The sequence below is a fragment of the Notamacropus eugenii genome, chromosome 2, assembly GCF_028372415.1.
Source record: "Notamacropus eugenii isolate mMacEug1 chromosome 2, mMacEug1.pri_v2, whole genome shotgun sequence".
Classification (NCBI taxonomy): Eukaryota; Metazoa; Chordata; class Mammalia; order Diprotodontia; family Macropodidae; genus Notamacropus; species Notamacropus eugenii.
In genome coordinates, this window is record NC_092873.1 from 190,077,181 (window position 1) to 190,101,726 (window position 24,546).

Below are 24,546 nucleotides of genomic sequence, written 5' to 3' on the forward strand. Positions count from 1 at the left end.
AAATATAAGACATATACAAATAAAATTCAAAGTAATTGTGAAGGACCAATAACAAATGAGAGGATTCAGGAAAGGCTTCTCATAGAGGGGTGGTGCTTAAGATAACACCTAAAGAGAACAAGGCAAGTAGAAAGAACATTCTAGGCCTCAGGGATGGATGTAGAAGATGGGGTATCAAGTACAAGGAACAGTTGGTCTGTTGAAGTAGGCCAGTTGGGCTAGAGCATAAAGTGCATAAAGGTGATAAATGAGTAATCAAGCTAGACATATGGGCTGGAGTTCAATTATGAAGGGCTGGCTTTAAATGGCTAGCATTTATAAGGCACTTTAAAGTTGCAAAGCACTTTGCAAATATCATCTTACTTTATCCTCACAACAATCCTGGAAGGTTGGTCCTATTATTTTTTTTACATTTTACAAATGAGTGAACAAAGTTTAAGTGATTTGCCCAGGATCACACAGTTGATAAGGATTTTGAGGCTGGATCTGAACTCAGTTCTTCCTGATAACAAGACAAACTATCAATCAAATCGATTTTATATTTCATTCTGGAGGCAGCAGGGAACACAGAAACTTCTTGAGCAATGAGAAGCAGTAACACAGTCACACCTGTAGTTTAGGGATATCAATTTGGCAGCTGCATAGAAGACAGATTCAAAGTGGGGAAAGCTGGGCAGAGGGACAACATTTAGAACATTATAGTCTATGAGAGATGCTGGAGATGCTGCAGTCTAGAGTGGCAGATTTTTTATAGAAAAATAAACAGAAGCAGATGAATGTGAGAGATTGTAGAGGCAGAAATAACAAGATTGAAGTACTTCTGGGTTGTGAAAGGTAAATGAGATTGAAGAATAAAGGATGATTCCATTTGTGAACCTGAGTGATCTGGAAGAATAGCTGATGCCCTCAACAGAAATAAGAAGTTGGGAGAAGGGAAGGGATTAGGGCTAAGACGAACTAGTTGAGTTTTGTATAAGCTGAGTTTGAGATGTCTAAGAGACATATGCAGGTGGAGATATCCAGCAGGCAGTTGTTAACAGAGGAACAGAATTCAGTAGAGAAATGGGGACTACTTACGTAGACCACCAAATCTGGGAGTTGAAAGAGATCTCCGTTCAAGCCATAATTGAAAAAGAATCTCCACTAACACATTCCTGCTAAGTGGTCATCAAGCTTCTGTTTGAAAGGCTCCAATTAGGAGAAACTCATTACACCTCAAAGCAGCCCACAGACTTAATTGATTTCTAACTATGCCTCCTAGTTCTGTGTACCCACTGAGGCCAAAACAGTACAAATCTGATCCCTCAATCCTTTAAAAACTGAATGACCATTATCATATCAGCTGAATCATCTCTACTCCAAACCAAACATTCTTCATGTGAACTCAAAACCCTTCACCATCCTACCATCCTTGGTGTCTTTCTCTGGGCACTCATCAGTTTACTAATGTCCTTTCTACACTGCAGCATTAAGAAGTGAAGACCACACTCCTTACGAGGGTAAACATGCAAGAGTACAAAGGGATTAGCACTTATTCAGTCAATTACCATTTATTAAATGCCAGGCACTGTGCTGAAGATTAGGGATACAAAGAAAAGCAAATAATAGTTGAGGAGCTCACAATCTAATGGGGAAGATGACATGAAAACAAATATGTAGAGACAAGCTATATTCAAGACACAGAGGAAATAATCAATAGGGGAAAGACACTAGAATTATGAGGGGTTGAGGATGGCTTCTTATAGAAGGTGAGGTTTTAGTTGGAACGTAAAATAAGCCAGGAAATGGAGATAAGGAGGGAGAGCATTCCAGACATGGAAGACAGGCATAGCAAATGCCAAGAGCCCAAGAGATGTAGTGTCTTGTTCAAGGAATAACAAGGAAACCCATGTAAGTAGATAGGAGTATGTTGTTAGCGAGTGGGGGATATGAGGTATAAGAATACTGAAAAGTTGTAGGGAGGAGGGGAATGAGGTTAGGAAGGGCTTTCTGAATCTTGTATTTGATTATGAAAGAAATAAGAGGCCTAGAAACTTTGTTTTGTTATACTGAGTTTGAAGTCAATTAAAACATCCAGATCCTTTTTTTTTTTTTTAGAACAACTGCTACGTAGTCATGCTTCCCCCATCTAATACTTGTGAAACTGAATTCTTTAACTGAACTATAAGACTTTATATTTATCCTTACTAAATGTTATCTCTTTGACTTAATCCAATGTTATGATTTACCCAGTATCTTATTGGAACTTTACTCTGTCATCTACCCAGTGTGTTTGCTATCCTTCCTAGCTTTGTGTCATCCATACATTTGATAGGCATGCTGTCAAATGCCTTTATCCAAGGCAATGTTCAAATTTTAAATAGCACAGGGCCAAGCACAAAACACTGAGGCACTCCACTGAACATCTCCAGCCAAGTGGACATCAAAAAATTAATGTCTGAGTCAAGTCCATCAATTCAACCAGTCCCAAACTCATTTAATTATGTTATCCTTTAGTTCTACATCTCTTTATCTTTTCCACCAGAACAGCATGGAGTACTTTATCAAATGCTTTGTAAAATCTGAGACTTTGTAGCACTCCATTGACCTATCAGTTTATTAACCCAGTCAACAAGGAAATAAGTTTTGTCTGTTATGACCTGCTCTTGACGAAGCTATACTGATTCTTTGTAATCACCATTTCCTTTTCTAGATGTTCATCAATCGTCTCCTTAATGGTCCATTCTAAAGTTTTCCTAGAAATCAAAGTCAGACTCATTGTTTTATAATCAAAGATTTTGTTTTCTTCCTCCCCCCTTCTTTTTTGTGAAAATCTGGGTATCTTCCCTACACAAGTCCTGTGGTATCTCTGCCATTATTCACCATCTTTTATTTTATTCTTTTTGGAGGCAAGGCAATTGGGGTTAGGTGACTTGCCTACGGTCACAGTTAAGTAAGTGTGTCAAGTGTCTGAGACTGGATTTGAACTCAGGTCCTCCTGACTCCAAGGGCTGGTACTCTACTCACTGGACCACCTAGCTGCCCTCACCATCTTTTAAAGAATCACTGACAGTGTCTTGGAAATTATATCTGCCAATCTTTTAGCACTTATCTTGGATATCAACTTTCCATGTTGGTCATTATTGTTTTACTATTTCCAATGTAAAGGTCATTCTCCTTCTCAGAGATAACAAGGGGGAAAAGAAAGAAAGAAGCAGCAAATAAGACTTCAGAGTCGTCTGCATAGAGATAAGAATTGATAAGAGTTCAAGAGATCCTCATACTTAGTGTTCAGAGATGGATAATGATTCTCAGAGATGGATAATGATCCTCCAAAGGAGATCAAGACAGTTAAGAGAATGACAATAGAGTGAAGACATGAAAACCCAGGGATGAGAATATATCCAGATAGAGGCAGTGGTCAGCAGTGTCAAACACTGTAGAGAGAAAAAGAAGTACGAGAGAGAGAGAGAGAGAGAGAGAGAGAGAGAGAGAGAGAGAGAGAGAGAGAGAGAGAGAGAGAGAGAGAGAGAGAGACAGAGACAGAGACAGACAGAGACAGAGACAGACAGAGACAGAGAGTGAGACTGAAAGAGCTTCAGTCTAGTGGTAGGAATCAAAGCTAGTATGTATGGGGCTGAGAATTGAATAGTTTCATACAAATCTTTCCATATTTATCTTAATTTCTGATGTTCAATGTTTCTTACTGGGCAGTAATATTCCATTACATTCATGTACCACAATTTGTTTAGTGAGACTCTAATCCCAGATATCACAGAATATTTATTTTGTTTCCAGTTCTTTAGTACCACAAAAACACAAAATGCTGCTATAACTATTTGAGTATACGAGGCATGTCTTTTTTTATTTTGCTCACTTTGTGCCTAACAGTGAAAACCTCTTGGTCAAAAGATACAGACATCTCAAGTCACTTTTGCACAAAATTTCAAATCATTTCCCAGAATTTTTGGACTACTTAACCAACAGCTTATTAATTTGGAAGGTTGGTGGTCCAATGACTAGAGAGCAACTTTCCTGGATTGTTGTGAGAACAAAATGAGATCACATTTGGAAGTGTTCTGCAAACTTTACAATGCTATATGAATGATGCTTATTATTAATATGTTTGTCTTCTTACAGCCCCTCCTAAATTATTTCCATTTTTGCTCATCTTTTCTAATTTGCTACATGTGAGATTTCAGAACCATTTTAATTTGCATTTCCCTTATTATTGATTTGAATCAATCCTTCATATAGCTGCTAATATTCTACCACTCCTTTAAGAACTTTTGTTCACATTCCACATTGAGAAACTTATATGGACTGATGCAGAAGGGAGTAAGCAGAACAAGGAAAACAATATGCACGGCTACCCAGCATAAATGGAAACAACAATGGGATGAAACCGAACATCAAATAGTTAAAATGTTCAAGCTGGCTCCTTTGAAAAAATCAGACAATGCATCTCCTTTCACTGAAGAGGTGGGGGACTGAAGGTATGGAATGTTGTACATGCTATAAGGCACAGTCTATGAGTTGCTTGGCTTTGATGAACTTTATTTTAATCAAATTTGTTACGATTAAAAGCTTGCTCTATAAAAGAAAGGGGAGGAATACACTGAGAAACAAATGTGATACAAAAGCAAAAGTCATCAATAAAGAAAAGAAAAAGTCAAGTAGAAAGTCATAAAATAATGGCAGGGAATACTGACAGCTTTTTCTATGAAATTAGCTGTGAAAGGAGGAAAGATAAAAAAATCAGGTTAACTGAAGGTGATGATTCATTATACGAGAGGATATTTGGCTTCATAAAAGATTGACATTAGGGTTCCTTTAAAAGAAAAGGCTTTCCTAGTACACTTAATATATAACTTTTCATTAGCATCTGTATAATATAAATCAATGGAAAAATATGTTAGTCTGGAAAATTGAATTATCTCTTAAAATAAAATATTATGTTTTACCTTAGCTCTATAGTAAATAAGCAGGGTTTTTTTTTAAGTAAAAAAAGACTAGGAAATAATCTTTTAAAATCTGTATTTTTCATAAAAAGTGATGACTTAAGAAAACTCAAGAAAAATTTTAAATTTTAAATTAAAAATTTTAAATGTAATTTCAAAGGTAAAATGGTGCTAATTTATAATACATTCATTACCTATTGACAGATTGAGAAAAGGAAATGCAAAAGTTCTGAACTGTATCTGAGTGGTTAATTCACAGTTTTTAAAAATATGGATTCTAGATAAAGCTCTATGTAGTTTCTAGGTCATGATTTAACCCTTAGGATTTAAGTGGATTTATGTAAAAGTAAATCCATTTCATTTGCTTTATTTAAAATGTCAATTAATTCTCTTTTGATGCAATGGATATATTTCCTCTAGATACAGCTTGTTACAGAAATCATACAGTGAATGTTTAATTTGATTTGTCCGTCCTTTAATTAACAGAATGGCTGTTACTTTTATGTGTAATTCTTTCACTGAATAATCTCAACAATAGTCAAATGAATTCACAATGAAATAAACAATTAAAAAATTCATAACTGTTTCCAAAACAACTTTTAATAGTCTAAGAATTTGGACAGCCATGTAACAAAGTCATTCACATAATCCAGAAAATATAATGCTTCCTACTGACACCATTAAATATCAAAATGGGGGGGGGGGGAAGGGAACGACAGTGGTTTTCTTAGTCTTTTTAAATGTGAAATTGCAACACATTTGTGGGATTGGTTTTTTTTCTAATATAAACAAGTCAAACTTTGAAAACAGGAAATACTGAGATACAAACTATCAATACTAGGTCATAATTAAAGAAGTCAAACAAAAGACTATTTCAATTACCCCCATTCTAAGACAAACTGCAAGGTTAAATACAGTTTTGATCAACAGAAATACAATATGCCCCTGAACACAATGACTAATTCCTAAGCTTCAATAATAAACAAAGTTAACTAGTCCACCTTTTAACTGAGAGGTCCTCTTTATAGGTTCTCCCTCACCTGCTAGTTTCTGAAAGGCAGGGGAAAGGTCTTGATATTTTCTGTAGGTTCTTCATTGAACTGAAATAAGGCTTCTATGCATACTTTATCCAGCAGTCTCTAAGCATCCTCTTACATTTAAAGGATTTTAAAATATATATGTTCAACACTAGAATAATCAACTTATTAATTACATGAAAAATATTTTTTCTCATTAGAGTTTTAGCTTTCCAACACAAAGTACAGAATAATTAGTCATTCTGAAAATTAAAGTTTAATTGAATTCTTTCATTCTCTATGCTATTTAAGCACTCTTCATTCTTATTCAACCTAAAATCTTTAAAATGCTTTAAAAATAACAATACCATATTTATGCCCTATAACATCCTTGTGAAACAGGTATTAACCCCATTTTGCACAGGAAATTGAAGCACAGAGAAGTCCATATAAATCTCCCGGACATAAAACTCATAATACCATCTCCTAAAGCAAGCTCCCTAACACCACATTCCCTCAGATAATACAACTATTTATCTTGCTATTGCATATCCTCCCTCTATCATAAAACAGTTACTGCATGTATTTCCAGCATCAATTGACCATGCCTATCTATACTCAACTCAGTTTAATCAAAAGTGTTAATAATAAACTTAATCTCTAGGCACACAAAAAAGCTCAAGACAGGCTGCAAATCAAAGACAAAGTACTTAGTTTTGGTGCCTTTTTTTTAAAAGTCAGAAGTAGAATTGATTATCACAATGATTAGGACATCATCAATGATAATGACTGAAATATGTTTCTTGGACTTTGAAAAAGTATTTCATCTTTTAAGGATGGATATTCTTTAAATGTTCATATTTTTAAGGGCATCTTTAACTGTGAACAGATAGAAAAAAATAAGAAAATTCTATCTAATGAAAGAGAACGGTTAGAACCAAAATAAAATTTTAATTAGTATGAAATATTCAATACAGCATTACAATCCTTTCTTAATCCCCCCTTTCTTTCAAAAGATAGAATTCCAAGGAAGGCTGAAATTATTAGGTACTATGAACATTCAATTACTAAAAATCAAGCAGAAGTGCTGACAATGGAAAATACCAAATTGTCCTTTATAGCAATTTGAGAAATGTACATTGTAGGTGTTTTAATCAAACTACGTTGGAAATCACTCCCACAAAAATACATTCGTGTCTTAATTCAAAGACTGCATTCTCGTTAAAGAATCGCTCTTGTTAAACACCATGCTATGAACCATTAGAAACGTAATATACAAGTACGTTTAAGACAATTTGATGTTTTAAAGAAGCAATTATCAGCGCCAATGAAAACTCATACCATCTCACCAAAGGGAGCATTAAAACACAACTCACAACGCAGATCTTAGGAAACCACTGAATTAAGCTCGATCGCATCAAATACAATGAGTTAATAGGAAGGAATACGTGAGTTGGTTAAAGGACAAGTCGAATTGGTTTGGATCGGCATCGTTTTCCAGCCCTGCTCCGTGAGTAAAGCAGCAAGCGCAAGAGTGGTGAGATTCCTGGAGAGAGGGGGCATACTGTACCGAGCAGGGAGAAGGATACAGAACAGGATATAGACAGGAGCACTTAATTCTTTGTAGCTGAATGATTTGCCTAGGTAGAGCAGTAAGAGAGTTTTCCCAAGAAAGGGAGCTTCTCCCCCTCTTAAGCCTTCGCCAGAACCCCATTTACCGATACGAGGTGACGGAGACTACAGTTAGCAACAGCTAGGGCTACACTACAGCCCCAGCCGCCGCTTCTCCTCCTCCTCCTCAAAGGAAGGGGATGAAAGCAACGAGCGAAGCAGCTGGACACAAACCGGCGCGTACACGTACGTACACACACACACAGGCACACGCACACACAGGCACACATATGCTCGCTTTTTAAGGAGACTCACAGTGAAACGAGGAACGAGGGTTAACGCACGACCCCTAAACGGCAGCCTTCGCCAAAGGCTAGGTGTGACAGCCGGAGAGCACGGTCCGAGCAGAAGCAGCGGCCCGGACACCTCAGGTGGGACCCGCGCCCTCCCCACCTCCCTCCAGCCGCCACCGCTGGGCGCTTCCAGCCACCAGCCACCAGACAGGCACAGGCGCCTAAGCCAGCTCGTTCCAGCAGCCAGCTGCGCAGGGGTGGGCGGCGTGGGGGAGAGGAACCCGAACGAATGAGGGAGAGCTACCAGGGATAGGCAGCCGGGTGGGGGGAGGGCGCCACAACACGGAGCCATCCCGTTTTTCCGGGGGCGTAGAAGGATAGGCAACACAAAAACACACACTCACTCACCGTAAAACGGGGAGGGGGAGGCTCTTGTCTTACACCTCCTTCATGCCGGGTGATGCTGCTTCCCACTCCTTCTGCAGCCGATTCCTCCGCAGGCCCTGGGAAGGGGCTCGGGGTGGGGGTGGGGGGTAGCCCCTTGGATTCCTGTTCCAAGCGACCCCTGTTCCAAGTGCCCCGGCCCACCCCCTCCCTTCACTTAACCTGCAACAGCCCTAGCTCCGGCTCTTTCAGGACTAGCCCGGTGCAAAAAGCACGAGCGAACAACACTGCGAGCCTCCACCCTCCCCCCACCCCGCCCCCTAACTAGAGCGCGCGGAGCTCCACAAATGGGAGAGAGAAAGGGGAGCGTGAAATAGGGGGGCTAACAGCGCTCCCTCTCCTTCCCCACTCCAAGTTTCTTTCCCTAACCTCCCACTAGACCGGTTATCCCCCGGTGGGGGCTCGAGTGAAACGACCCTCCATTTCCTCCTCGGGCTCCAGTACCCAGGTGTATGCTTTGAGGATGCTGGAAACCCAGCCCCCAACACACCCCAAATGGCATGAAAACCGTGCTTCCCCACCCCCTTTTCCAGAGACTGCGTGGTATAACCCGATCCTCGGTTTGGGGGAGGGGGCCAGAAAGAACTGAGGATGGGCTAGGGAATAAGGTAAGGCAACAGCCAATTGAATGAAACCAGTCACTGAGGGGCGGTGTCAAAAATTCCTCCAGAAAGACTACATCTCCCATGGTGCTTTGTTCATTAAACGCCGCGTGGGGAATCGGTATTTAGTTCGCTTGTCGGAACTCGTAGTCTTTTAATTAAACCGGTAAGGTCCTGGAAGGTATCAAAAAAACTGAGGTTTCCCTTACCCCTTCCCCTTTTGCCCATTAAGTGATTAAATTCAAGACTCTCGTCTTTTATAAATAGATCAAAGGTTAAATAATCACTGATATAAAACTCCTGGAACTAGTTCAAATTCGGGATTTGAGGAGGTTCCAGGGCGACCAAAGGTTTTTAGGACCTTTCCGATCGCGGCTCTTTCTTCCGCCAAGGCCTGAGCTACCCGGGGAGAGTCGGCGCTGCAGTCATGTCGGCTGCTATCGCTGCCCTGGCAGCTTCCTACGGCTCGGGCTCGGGGTCCGAGTCCGACTCGGACAACGAGACCGGCCGCTGTTCCCTGCCCGCCGCCGACTCCCTCATCCATCTGACGAAGACGCCTTCGGCCAATCTCTCTCTGGTGGGGACCGTGGACGCTGCGCCGGAGGTGGCGGTTAAGGTGAGCAGTTCTCGCCTCTGAGGGGCTAGTTGGGGTGAGGGGTCGGGGAGGGGGGCGGAAATTGTCGGCTCGGCCCGGGGTCCGCTGGGGCGGAGGGTGGGAGGGGCGGCTCCGGGGAACTCGGTAGGGCGAGGGCCGCCTTCCTTTTCGAGTGGGAGCTCGCTGAGGGCAGGGATCGCGCTCTTCGCCTTGGCCGCTGCGCCCGGCACTTAGCCCCGGGCCTAGGTCGGAGGAAGCGCTTTTTCTGGGCTGGTTGGTTGAGCTGCGTGTGCTGATTGACAGTCTGCCTGCTGCTCCGACTGTCGAGAGCGGGGCTGCTGGTCATGGATGCCCGGAGACTTGGTAGCAGTCTTCCAGCGAGGCTCTGGCGATCTGCTCCAGCCCTGCCCCCCCAAGGCGTTTTTCTAAAGCTCAGGTCTCACCTGTCTCTAGGAGCAAAGGCGAACTTCGCTCTTTAAAGCCCTTCGTGTCCTGGCCCCAGCCCCCTTTTACGTAGTTTTTTTGGTGAAGTCTGTTCTCCTTTTCCATCTTCCTACCTCTTTTTCCTCCCCCTCTCTTCCTCCTTACCCGCCCTTTCCCTCCTTCACCTATCTCTCTTCTTCCTCCCCGACTCCCCCCCCCTCCCGCCCTCCCTTGAAACCTGGCAAGATACCTTGGGGTTGACGGGCTAGATTTCCTTTATGGAGCAGGCCTTAAACCTCTGCCTCTCACTGGTTGGCCAACAATGGGACCTCACTGGGTCCTTGTTTGGATTCTGATGGCTGTGAGTGAGTGTAAAAATAGCAGTTGTTTCTGTTTTGTCCAGAAATCCTTAGGGTCTTTCCCTCCCAGGTTGAATTTTTTTTTCTTTTTTATTTGACTAAGTAAAAGAGGTCCTTCTTTGCCTCGTTTTTCACCTAGCCTTAATCACTGAATGGGCTTTGCCTCAGATAAACCTGAGACCTGGGAAAGACCTTAGCTTAAAAAGGCCAAGGTCTCCCACTGCATCAGGGCCTTCTGCAGTCGCGTTGATCTATATCTGGCCACTGGACCCAGATGGTTCTGGAGGAAAGAGTGAGACTGGTGACTTTGCACCTGCCTCACCTAAATCCGATTCACTTGCAAGTCATGACATCTCCTTCCTGATGTCATGGTCCTCTTGGAGAACAAAGGACAAACAACAACCTGTGTGTAGTAGGAACTGCTCCACTGAAGACCCAGTTGGCCAGTTCCATTTGGCAGCTGCCGCTCCCTTTTTTTCCTCCCTTCCTCTCTTTCTCTCTTTTGCCCTCTTTCTCTCTCCCTTTCTCCCTCCCTTCTCTGCCTCCCTCTTCTCCCTTTGTCCACGTAGGAAATCATACCCTTACCTGTGAGTCCTCTGCCCAAAAGAATATAAACTTTAATCTCTGAAACCTAGCAAGATACCTTGGGATTTACGGGCTCGATTCTTTTTTGTGGATCATACCTTAAACCCAAATCACTCTGGCTCTCATTGATTTTCTAACATATCAATATGGGACAATAGGTCCCAGCCCAAGCTTCCTCACTTCGTGGGAGTATATAGCTCAGCCAGATATATGTACATCATGTTTACAAGTCAGGTGTTCATAACTTGAGGCACATTATGCTGTTTTGCCTTGTGTAACACATCTGAATTCTCTGTTTCATTTACAAGGAAATGGGAAAGAGAATAGCTTAATTGTATATTAATATGTATTTTATAACATTTTAGAAAAAGGTTATTAACCCGGAGCATAATTTTAAAAAATATTTTGATAGCTGTTTCAACATAATCTGTTTCCTTTGTAATCATAGGTATTTCATTTTATGTATTTAAAAATCAGTCACTAAACATTGATCAAGCGCCTGCCGTGTGCCAGGCACATTATCCTAAGCAGGATTCCACAGGCTTTGGTGGATTTCCTAAAGGTTAGACGTTCCTATTTTAGACGTAGAATTCTAGAATTTAAAATGATTTTTTGTTTTATTGATAACAAAAGTGAGGCCCAGGGAGTTTATATAGCTTGTAGGTGAAAATGCTGGAACTATATATAATTTAGGTCTCAGCTTCTAGTTAATACCCCTTTTACTATATAAAACACTGCTTCTCTTTCTCCATCATGAAGCAAGGGTTTAAGAGTGTGTGTGTGTGTGTGTGTGTGTGTGTGTGTGTGTGTGTGTGTGTTTAAGTTAGGTGGTAGAGTGGATAAACTAAACCTCAAATATCATTCTAGCTTTATCTTTATGACTCTGTGCAAATCATTTAGCCTTTCTCAGTTTCCTCATCTGTAAATGGTAGTTGGGAGAATAAAATGAGATGGTATTTACAAAGCACTTTGTGCACCTTAAACTGCTGTTTAAATAAACTACTATTAGCAAATGTTAATCTCAGAATGATGTTTTTAAATGCATAAAACATGTAGCATTACAAAAGAAACGAATTATATTGAAGTAAAGGTGTATTTTTTTTTCCCCATTCAAGTTCATGGACCCCCTGAAGTCTGTCTATGGATCTCAGGTTAAGAATCCCTGTCATGTCTGTATAGAGTTGGCAAGTAGTAGTGTTCAGAAACTACTTTTAAAAAGTATGGTTAGGAATAAGATCAGGGGTGAAGCAAGGATGTCCATTATCACCACTATTATTCAACATGGTACTAGAAATATTAGCTGTAGCAATAAGAAAAGAAAAAGAAATTGAAGGAATTAGAATAGGCAAAGAAGAAACTCTCTTTGCAGATGATATGATGATATACTTAGAGAATCCCAGAGAATCAAGTAAAAAACTACTTGAAATAATAAACAACTTTGGCAGAGTTGCAGGTTACAAAATAAACCCACATAAATCTTCTGCATTTCTATATGTTACTAACAAAGCCCAACAGCAAGAGATAGAAAGAGAAATCTCATTTAAAGCTAGGGTAGACACTATAAAATGTTTGGGAGTCTACCTGCCAAAACAAACCCAGGGACTATATGAATACAATTACAAAACACTTTTTGCACAAATAAAGGCAGATCTAAATAAGTGGAAAAACATCAGTTGCTCGTGGGTAGGCCGAGCCAATGTCATAAAATGACAATTCTACCTAAATTAATTTACTTATTCAGAGCCATACCAATCAAACTGTCAGATAATTATTTTCTAGAGCTATAAAAAATAATATCAGAATTCATCTAGAAGAACAAAAGATCCAGAATATCAAGGGAACTAATGAAAAGAAATCCTAGAGAAGGTGGCCTAGTCCTACCAGATCTCAAATTGTATTATAAAGCAACAATTATCAAAACCACTTGGTACTGGCTAAGAAACAGAGGAGTAGACCAGTGCAATAGGTTAGGTACTCAAGACACAGTAGCCAATGAATATAGCAATCTACTGTTTGATAAATCCAAGGACTTCAGCTTCTGGGATAAGAACTCACTGTTTGACAAAAATTGCTAGGAAAACTGGATAACAATATGGTGGAAACTGGGCATAGACCAATGCCTGACACCATACACAAGAGTAAAGTCCAAATGGGTACATGATCTAGGTATAAAGATGGATACTATAAACAAATTAGTGGAGCAGGGAATAGTGTATTTATCAGATTTATGGAGAATGGAAAATTTTTTGACTAAATGAGATAGAAAACATTATGAAATGCAAAAATAGATAATTTTGATTACATTAAATTGAAAAGTTTTTGCACAATCAAACCCAATGCAACCAAGATTAGGAGGGAAGCAGAAAAGTGGGAAAGAATTTTTGCAACTAGTATCTGTGATAAAGTCCTCATTTCTAAAATATATAGAGAACTGAGTCAAATGTACAAGAATGCAAGTCATTCCCCAATTGATAAATGGACAAAGGATATGAACAGGCAGTTTTCAGAGGAAGAAATTAAAATAATCTGTAGTCATATGAAAAAATGCTCTAAATCACTATTGATTAGAGAGATGCAAATCAAAACAACTCTGAGGTACCACATCACACCTATCAGATTGGCTAACATGACAGAACAGGAAGATGATAAATGTTGGAGAAGATGTGGGAGAGGTGGAACACTAATTTATTGTTGGTGGAGCTGTGAGCTGATCCAACCATTCTGGAGAGCAATTTGGAACTTTGCCCAAAGGGCTACAAAAATGTGCATACCCTTTGACCCAGCAATACCTCTTCTAGGACTGTATCCCCAAGAGATCATAAAAATGGGAAAGGGTCCCACATGTGCAAAAATATTTATAGCAGCTCTCTTTGTGGTGGCCAAGAACTGGAAATCAAGGGGATGCCCACCAATTGGGGAATGGCTGAAAAAATTGTGGTACATGAATGTGCTATAAGAAATGATGAATAGGAAGACTTCAGAGAGGCCTGGAAAGACATATATGAACTGATGCTGAGTGAAAGAAGCAGAACCAGGAGAACTTTGTACACAGCAACAACCGCAGTGTGCTAGGATTTTTTTCTGGTTCTTCATTGCAATACAAGGACTTAAAAAATTCCCAGTGGTCTCTTGAGGCAAATGCCTTCCACATCCAGAGAAAGAATTACAGAATTCGATCACAGGATGAGGCAGACCATTTTTTGTTTTGTATTATGTTTTGTTTTATGATTCCTCCCATTCATTTTAATTCTTCTGTGCAAATGACTTAGGTGAAAATGTACTTAGTAGGAATGTTTGTGTAGAACCTATATGAAATTGTATGCCATCTCAGGGAGGAAGGAGAGGAAAAAAATCTGAGATATATGGAAGTGATTGTAGAACACTGAAAACAAATAAGATAGTTTAAAAACAAAAACAAAAAGTATGGTTAGGAACCAATCATAATTGTTAAGAAAACCATAGATGGACAGAAGGGTAAACACCATACTTGTCTTGATTGAGTTTTGCCATTGTTTAACCATTAAAGATGGCAACACTCAGGAGAGTGAAAAGAAGATGAGACCTTCAACTGAAGCAGCTCAAAGACTGGCCAGAAGGATCCAGGAGAAAGAGGAGAAGAGGAAATGGGGAGTTTGCTTATGATAGGAGAAAGCTCAGATGTAGTGCTTCCTGAACCTGAGCCTCAGAGAGTGAAGGATGCACTGATGGCCAAGGTATGATGTGCCACCACTTGTATGGGCTCCTGTACTAACCAGGATGGAGAAATATTTAGTCAGTGAACTTGCTGCCACTGTAGGATGTAACATTCACAACCTGTTAACAGCAATTCAAACATGGCTCTCCACTTTTGATGCCACCATTAGTACTTTAACCAATACTGTCATTAAAATAGAGCAAATGCTTCCGAAACTAGTGGAAGCTATGGGAAAGTTCAGTAAAGAGGAAACTCTGCAATGCATTCTAAGCCACCCAAAACGACTTATAAAAGCTTCACACAAGACTTGCATCAATTAAAGCAGAAACAACTTAAGTGACCAAAACACTTGATGCAATCCATGCTAGATCACACTTAAGTGTTGCACTTAAGGAAACCACTTAAAGAAAGGAGTGGTTAGCATAGTTCATTCAGTTTGCCCTGGACACCAGCTTGACACAGCTACTATCCTAGATACTGGTGTGGTCTATGATGATAGCATGATAATCTATGAATAAAAAAAAATTGTTAATTTTAAGTATATACAAGATGAGTTGTTTATGAGCTAATGGTTCCTACTTGAATGGTAGAGAGTATTTAATATTTGTAGTAATAACTAACATCTATATAGCACTCAGGAGGTACTAAGTGTTTTACAATTATCACTTCATTTGATCCTCACAACAACCCTGGGAGGTAGGTGCTATTATTATCTGCATTTTACAGGTGAGAAAATAAAGGTTAAGTGACTTGCCCAGGGTCACAGAGCTAGTAAGTTTCTGAGGCTTATTTAAATTATGGAGTTACAACTTGACATTTCTCCAGATATATCTGGTCAAAGGAGGAAAAAATAGTGATCCTTTTTGGACAGAGTTTTGTTTTTATCTAGCAAAATCACTATTGTATGTACCATGGTTAAAAATAGCAAACCATGTACTTACAGGGGCTACAAGCTAATTATGAAACAGTAGTGTGAGGCATGAAACAGTCAAAGCAGGGATTCCCAAAGCCTGGACTGGGACCTGGGGGTTGCTAAAATTCAGGTGTTCTGCAAAGTCAAAACTTTTCATAATAATACTAAGATGTTTTCATTTCTAATATGATAAATATCAATAGATATAACTCATGAAAGCTCTTTGGGCTCTTCAGTAATTTTAAGTGTAGAGAGGAGTGCTGAGATCAAAAAATTTGAGAACTACTGAATTAGAGAATAGTACAATTCAGTAGATGATTAAATACTTAATGTGTATAGCAGATTATGATATCCCAGAAATTAATGTGGGCTAGAGTAGTCCTTGAAGAACTGAGTAACATTTGAAGAAGTGGAGAAGGATTCCAGATGAATAGATAGATCACAAGTGGACATAATAAAAGTGGAAATGTATATGATGTATGAGAAGGGCAAAAAAACCCAACTGACTAAGATGTTTCAGTAGAGTGGTAGTGATAGAAAGCAGATGGCAGGGAGTTAAGGAGACCCTAGAAAGTGAGCAAACTGAAACAGTAAGTAGAAACTACCTTTTTAGAAAATTTAATGTTGAAAACTAGGAAAGTCATGGGGGGCAACAAACTTGCTCCACATATTTGAAGAGTGGGGGAAGCCAAAGGGGAGAGGCTAAAGGAAGAACATATGTGGGAGCAAAGTTCATCTGAAGTCCAGAGGGACAGTGGATTGATTAGTTTTAGAGAAGAGAATCCAGAAACACCTCCCACCCCCCAATATCGAAGGGAATGAAAAGAGACAGATGAGGAGGTTAGGGTGTCATTTCTTTTTATGCCAGGTTAGAATTACATGGCATGAATTTACAAAGAGACGTAGGTCTGCTCTGTTTCTTAACTTGCATTCATGTTTATTGAGCAACTACCATATACACAAGAAGCTTTGTGCTAGGTGCTGTAGGGGAGATACAAAGATAAGATATATTCTCTGCCCTCACCAGACCCAAGTAGTTGTCTAGTAAGGAAATTAAGACATGTACATCAATGACTGTAATGCAAGATGTCACATGAAAGTGCAATAAGAAAGGGACAAAGCACTATGATATTTCAAAAGAAGGAAAGATTTGTTTTGACCAGAAGGATCAGAGAATGTTTCATAGAGGAGATAATATTTAAGCTGGATGTCTAGGAATTAGGTGACGTGTAGAGGGCAGGAACATTCTGGTGAAGGGAAGCGTGTGAACCAAGGCACAAAAGCAGGATTCAGTTTGGCTGGGGAAGAGGTTATCTATGTAGGTAATAGTAGGAAGTAAAGTTAGAAAGTTGTGTTGGGGTTAAATTGTGGATAAAGTTGTTTTAGTATCAAATCAGGAATCACTGGAAATTTTTGAGCAATAGTTCTAAAAACATGGTTGGAATAAAAAGTATACAATATGGGGTGGTCCAAGCCTGGGATTTAGGGTACTGGACAAGAAACCAGACAAAAATAGACCTTCCAAAAAGCAGACTTTGGAATTTAGAATGTATGCTTACTAGAAACAATAACTTCATAATATGGTTCTGGAAAAGAAGATGCTAACCATTAATTTTATGTTTTTGTATATTATGTGTTTTGTATAATGACCTTCATATTTGGTCAGAATCATGCCTTAAGCTTTTATGTACATTATAATAGGAAAATATGCAAGAGTTTGTCAGAAGCATATAGGACATTTGAGGTTATGCTCAAATGTTTGAAAAGTTTTATTTTTGTTGCAAATGAACATATTGGCAAAGAATAAATTGGTGCAATGTCTTTTACACCCCAGCTAGTTTCCCCACAGCAGAACATTCCCCTGCTTTTTTTTTTTAATTAGTCTAAGATCTGAAATATCAGAAAACATTTCCCTTAATGTAGATTTGGTTTAAATGATCCCATGACACTTATTCTCAGAATTAACCACAGTCAACTCAACACCTAGGGACTTATTATTTCATTTATAGGTTATTTCATCATTCTTCCCTTCCTTGCATTCCAGCTCTTTCAGTGTCCTCTGCCAGAGTTGAAAGAATTGCAGGTTGCTAAATAACCACTTTTTAAAAAATGACTAATTTCTTGAAAGAATACTACTGGATTTAGAGAGAACTTAGCATTGTCCCCATTGATTTCTCTGTTTTTCATAACAGGAATAGCAGCTGCATATTTACTCTGTCATTCAGCCCTGCCTCTAGATTTTATCCATTTCTTTTCCAAACTCTTTCCAGTCCAACCCTCTCATTTTACAGATGGGGAAATTAAAGTCCCAAAAAAGGCATTTAAAGACATTCAACACAGACTTCTGTTAAATAAACTATTTCCCTAAGGATTTCTTAAGTATTCACTTTACCCAGAGTTGGTTTGTATACAGCTTTTTGGAAGTAAATATTCATTCTAGTTAGGCATGTTTATAGTGATGATTGTAAAAGTGATTTTTTTATTAAATGAAAATGAATGAAAAAAGTAATTTTTATGACACATCTTCTGATAAATCTGCATTCTAGGCCAGTAAAAAGACAGCGCTACAAGATAAGGGTGGTATGTGTGGAGAGTAGCAAGAAGTCAGTGCTGCCAGATCATAAAAAAATGGGGAGATGAATAAAAAGTGTGAGAAGACTAGTAAGATAGGAACTGGCCAGATTCTGAAGGGTGTTATCTTTGATCTTGGAGGTATTGGAGTTTATTCAATAGGTGAGGAACATCTTCAGGCCTGTACTTCAGAAAAATCCCTTTGGTAACTGAGTAGAGAGTGGATTGGATTGGGGAGAGAATTGAGGGACACTAAATAGAAAGCTATTGCAGTAGTTCGGGCCTAAAATGATATAGCTGCTTTGTGAGTGGAGAAAAGGGTACACAAGTGACAGCTTTGTGAAAGTAGAAACTACAAGAATTAGCAGCAAGTTGGGTGGGGGTGGGGGTGGGGAGGTAAGAGGGAGTGAGGAATTAAGGATTATATCTACTTTGAGGAACTTGGTTGACTGGAAGGATGCATGGTAATATCCTCCACAGTAATAGGGAAGTTGAGAAAAGGGGAGAGTTCAAAGGGAAAGATAATAAATAAGTAAATAATGGATTCTGTTTTGGATGTTTAAGAGGTTTAAGAGACATCCAGTTCAAGATGTCCAGCGGGCAGTTGGTCAGCATCTGAAGTATTCTCTTCAGTTCTAGGTGCCATGGTTTAGGAAAGACTCATAAGCCAGAGTGTCCCAAGGAGGGACAACTAGAATGGCAATTGATCTTGAGTCATACAAGAATTGGTTGAAGGACCTGGGGATATTTTGCCTGGAGAAATGAAGAATGTGTCTAGAGTGTGCCAGGTACTGTGCTAAGCACTGGGGACAAAAATACCTTAAAAAAAATTTTAAAAAGAATCCTTGCCCTCAAGGGGTTTACATTTTTAGGGTGGGGTGGTAGGGAGAAGCTGGAAAGAAGGAAGTTTAGGTAGGGAGGTAGGTATTCCTAGATTCCATGGGGGAGAAGGGATGAGACTGATGGCCAGACTAAAGGCAACATGGTTTATAAACTTATTAGAAGTATGCATTTTGGCAAGATAAGGGTTAACCTGTCAGAACCCTGAGTAGTTCCAGGTTCAGAGTCACCAGGGCTAATGGCATGAGGAAATGAGGGTGGTAGTCAGGATACAGTCAGCAAAGATTGCTTAAAAGCTGTTTTCTTTTACTTTTTTAGCAGAGTTTTAGCAGATTAGAAAAGGATTCATATATCTTATCCATATTCAGCCTTTACGTGGCTAGCAAATCAGAAGATGTAAGAGACATCCAGTTCAAAATGTCCAGCAGGCAGTTGGTCAGCATCTGAAGTATTCTCTTCAGTTCTAGGTGCCATGGTTTAGGAAGGACTCATAAGCCAGAGTGCCCCAAGGAGGGACACTTTATAATGCAATATGACCTATAATATATGCATTTGGAATTGGAGGCACTAGGGAGGTAGCTGTTTCTAGAATTTCTTTTGGAGATGAAGTTATTATGCTGAGAATGTTTTGGCATTTGCTTTGTTGCTTTCTTTGGGTAAGTATCTAGTGGTGCCCTGTGTCAGGTTCTCTCCATTGGCTTCAGCCAAAGAGGAAAGTTGAGAACCACCCACACACCCTATTAATAATGAGAACATATCTGATAAATGGGTGAAGAGACGTGTGATTCTCTTCCTTGTGAACGTCATAAGAAAATTCCCAAAAGCATATTTGTCCCTTCTCTTAATTCATCAGGTATTTACAATCTGTATCACATATTTTCAACGTTGTTTATATTTTTCCTTACTCTGGTTTTGTTTCATACCTGTGTTTACAGCATGCCTTGTCTGCCTAGGCAAGTTAGTAACTCCTAGAAGACAATAAACTCTGCTTGCTTCTCCCTAGCTACGCAGAAAGTGGTTTGTTCATTTAAGGGGGGGTCTACTTGCATCATTTGGGGAGTGGAGAATTAGATGGTTTGAAAGTTGAAATTTTTTTGGCTGAACTGACTTGAAATCCTGAAAAAGAAGAATCAAAGCATGTTGAATTAATTTAAAACCACAGGCAGTGTTAACTTGTATGGATGTTCTATACTTGCTAAGAGAAAAATAATTTATTTTGAAAGAGTTTGAAAAAAAGTGCCAGATTTTGTCAGTAATCTTCAAAAACTGCTACACTTATTTTTATTAAGCATAAAGTACTGGAAATTTTAGTCATTTTATAAAATAGCTGTGATAAGAAGACTGAAGGAAAAGATTGTGTGAATTTATTTTTATTTTTTTAAATTGTGAATTTAACAAACATTGCAAATATGAACATTTCCATATAAAAAGAAGAGAAAAGGAGGGTTGTATATAAATCATTAACTTTATTACATATATATCTATATGTTGTGTGCATACATGTATGTATATACATATGTCCATACACATATATATATATATATATACACTTTTGTGTTTATGTAACATTTAACATAATGGTACCAACATTGCCCTTAATTTTCTGAATCTTCTTCTGAAATTCCTTCAATATATACATACATATATGTGATATGTGCACACATACACACATATTATATATGTAATATCTTACAAATGTTAAATGTTGTTTTAATGCTCTCTTTTTATTGCTGCCATACCCACCCACTAGATATGAATTTAAAACCACTGCTTATACAAGTGAAAGTAATATAGCAGTTGCCAGATATTTTAAAGTTCACGTGTTTGGTTTATTTTAGGAAGATGTGGAGACTGGAGTACACCTTGATCCTGCCATTAAGGAAGTCCAATACAATCCTTCCTACGAGACCATGTTTGCTCCTGAGGTAAGAATAAAGTATATTTTAAGGTGTTGCTTTCAGAGTCTGTGTTTGAAAAAGTCTAAAAAGACTTAATATTAAAGTGATTTATCTGTTTGAAAATGCTTGAAAATTTGCCAGTGATATTCTGATGAATATTTTTTCCCAGTGTGTATACCTACATTTAAGTGGATGGGTTGCAATCTTCAGTGTTTGAAGAAATGCTGACATTCATTAGATCACAGATACATAGACTTATTGAAGAAGCATATTTAAATACAAAAAATAGAATAAGGAGGACAAATTTTCTTTCCATAAAAGAAGAAAATATCTTCATCTTCAAGGAAGTTCCCATTGTATTTATTGTAAAATTAAGTGTCTAAAGTAGTTGCTTTAATCATCACTTTCTTTTTACCTGATCAGTCCTCCTGATTTATATCTTGCCACTGGATCCAGATGGCTCCAGAGGAGAAAATGAGGCTAGTGACTTTATACAGCCCTCCCTCACTTAACTCCAATTCACTTGCAAGTCATGGCATCAGGAAGGGGGTGGGGGTCAGGATATGGAGGTAAGAGGGACTGAAGAATTAAGGGTGGTACCTAGTTTGAGGAACTTGATTTACTGGGAGGATACATAAAATAATCTAAGTATTTAAACATCACTCTCTAGTCTTTTAGTATTTATCCAGCTTTTCTCTTGGAATTATCTGATACTAATGGTAAGTAAATCTTAAGGATCCCCAAGCTATACTGTGTATTAAATACATGATTTTTAGACATGGGCTTTATTAATGTTATTCCCTCAGTAATAATGTTGAATGATGAAGAAAGAATTTATACTTCTAATATACTCCTATGATCTTTAGATTGAATTTTTTATTAAGTATTTAGGTGTACATACTGTTTATGAGAGACACAATGCAGAATAAATTAAACTGACTTGATTACTGTCCTTAGGGAAACCAAAAAAGTGATGTAACATGAGTAAGCATAAGAAAATGCATCGAAGCAGAAGAAATATTCCATGTAGAAGAGTCTTTATCGAAAAAAAGCCCGACAGTAGAATTTGAAAGCTGGAAGAGATCTTCCGAGTATGCCCCACTTTTTACAGATAGAAAAATTAAGTTTCAAGTTCAAAATATCTTTAATTTGAGGAAAGGAAAATGTTTGGACTGAAACAAGGAAGATGTTGTAGCTAGGAAGAATACTGTGAAAGAAAAAAGAAATAATTTGTTAGAATCTCTTTCCCTCTCCTGCTCACATCCTCGTTCAGGTCTTTATTATCTCTGAATTTATAATTAGACAATTGTAATTGTCTCTTCACTGGTCTTTTCCTGCATTTCATCCTTCATATCCCTGCCAGAAGAATCTTCCTATGGTAGGAGTCTGATTCTATCCCTCTTCTCCTCAGGGGTTTCTCCATTGCATATAGAAAGTAAAATCCAGATTCTTTAGCCTGACATTTAGAGGGCTGCAACCAGACTCCAACATACCTTTCCTTAACTTATACTATTCTCCTTCATGCATTCTAGAGCTCAGCAAACTATGGCCTTCAATTTGGCCCTCTCAAAACAGATTCTTAGCTGGCCACTGTGACAGCCCTTTTTGCTAATTCCCTGCCTATCCCAACCAAATCATTTGCTGTTTCCTGTCTCATCCTGCTCTTTCCTGCTTTCCAAGATTTAATACATGCTGTCCCTCATGCCTGGAATGCTTCCACTCCTGCTTTCTAAAATCCTTCTCTTCTAAGCCAAACTTAAATCATTAACTCTTCCATGAATTTTATACTATTTTCCACACCACCAGCATCTATAAATGATCTCTTCATTTTTAAGATCTCTTCTACCACTCTATTTGTACCTTTTCCATGCATTTGTTACAGTTTACATTATGGTTTTGTGTACATCCTATCTTTCTCCCTCCCAAATATATTCATCAATTCCTAGACAACAGAACATATCTATCTTTATTTCATTTTTATTGGTTGTGCCTAAGCCAGTGCATTGCGTGTGGTTTTTCTTAATTGAGTTGAACTGGAGTAGCTTTGCTTAAGTAGAATAAAATACCTTTAAGCTACAGGTGAGGAATGTTATATCATCTTAACATTAAATTTCATTTTCCATCTTTCATCATTAAATAGACATAGAACTACTTCATTTAATTTTCCTGGGCACTAGAAAGATTAAATAGAGTTAAAATTTTTGATATAAGAATGAAAATAGTGTTTTCAGCAATGTTGTTATACGGATGCACAAAGAACTTGCTTTCATAGTGTGTCATTATTCTGTCATTTCTTAAATCCCTTCAGCTTGCCAAGCCACAGGTTCCTTCATATGCCCTGGAGCAGTTTAGTAGACATATTGGAGAAAGAGTTCCATGTGATTTACACGGTTATTTTCAAACTAAAGTGAACCTCTAAAATTAATTAAGGAATTGAGAAAATGAGAAAGATGATTTTATTTATATTTCATTTAAAGTACGTTGTTCCATTTCTGGGAGCCAAGATGGTGGAGTAAGCAGCAAATCACCATAACTCTCCTATATTCACCTCCAAACAACCATAAAGTAGCACCCCAAAAGAAATCTCAGAACACCAAAACTAGCAAAAAGCCTAAAACAATCTTTGACCCTAAGAAACTTGGAAGATTGGTAGGAAAGGTCTGTCTCACTCTGGTAAAAGGGGAGTGAAGTCCAGGACAGGAAGCATTCTAGCAAGCCCTACCTCAGCAAACCAATGGTAGACCCTGAGCCCCAGTGTGGTGGAACAAATGCTAATACCAGGACCTCCCATGTGCCACAGCATAGCCAGAGGAAGAGCAAGCTCCAGCTCTGAGAACCTCTATGTACTTTAGTGTTGCCTCAGGCAAACAGACAGATGCCAGGTGCCAGACAGTCACATGCTTCAGTATATCCCAGGAAATGCAGAAACACCCCACTGGCCTCAGCACACAGCAGACACAAGCACTAGGCCCTGGCTCAGCACCAGGTAAGCTGCCAGACCTCTGCAGCCTCCAGCAGCACCAACCAATCCCTCAGCACAGCATCAGATACGAGCGTCCTCTATGGGCCTCAAGTCACCATCAGTGCAGCACCAGGTGAATAGCCAGAGCCTATAGCCCCGGCCCAAGAAGCCTGAGATAGCGCCCCTTCCACTCTTGGAGCAAAGCTCAAATCTAAAAGAAAGGAAGAAGGCTAAAAAGATGAGCAAAAACCATCAAAAAAGAATCTGACCATAAAAAGTCATTATGGTGACAGGGAAGAGCAAAACACAAACTCAGAAGAGGACAACAGTGTCAAAACACTGGTGGGCAAAAGCCCAAAGAAAAACGGGAAGTGTAGACTTAGCCCTTCACAGCAGTGCAAGGGCCTAAAACATTGCCAAAGGACTCATGATGTAAAATGCCATCCACATCCAGAGAAATAAGAACGGAGTTGGAATGCAGAATGAAGCAGACTATTTTCTCTTTTGTTTTGTTTTTCTTGTGGTTTCTCCCATTCATTTTAATTCTTCTGTGCAGCATGACTAATGTAAAAATGTGTTTAGTAGGAATGTGTAGAGCCCATTTAAAATTGCTTGCCATCTTGGGGAGGGAGGGGGAGAAAATTTGAAACTTATGGAAGTGATTGTTGAAAACTGAAAACAAATTAATAAATTTGGTTTTGGGTTTCCTTTTCCATCTGATCAATTTTCCCAATTAGGTTTTGGGTTTCCTTTTCCGTTTGATTAACTCTTCCTTTTAGGGAATTATTCTCTCCAGTTAA

The 24,546-nt window shown here is 39.0% G+C and overlaps 2 protein-coding genes across 4 annotated transcripts in view; one reads left to right on the forward strand and one right to left on the reverse strand.

Annotated features, from left to right (window-relative positions):
• The window catches only part of WASF1 (WASP family member 1), a 143,440-nt gene extending 134,557 nt beyond the window's left edge, over nt 1-8,883 (reverse strand). For all 3 annotated transcript variants that reach the window (XM_072643042.1, XM_072643043.1, XM_072643041.1), the window contains exon 1: nt 8,269-8,883. The gene's annotated coding sequence lies outside the window, so the exon portion shown is untranslated. The remainder of the gene's footprint in view (nt 1-8,268) is intronic.
• A 117-nt stretch (nt 8,884-9,000) lies between these two features.
• Nucleotides 9,001-24,546, forward strand: part of CDC40 (cell division cycle 40) — a 59,492-nt gene continuing 43,946 nt past the window's right edge. The window contains exons 1-2 of the mRNA XM_072643040.1: nt 9,001-9,522; nt 20,725-20,811. Coding sequence (XP_072499141.1) covers nt 9,334-9,522; nt 20,725-20,811 — 276 coding nt within the window. The 5' untranslated portion in view covers nt 9,001-9,333. The remainder of the gene's footprint in view (nt 9,523-20,724; nt 20,812-24,546) is intronic.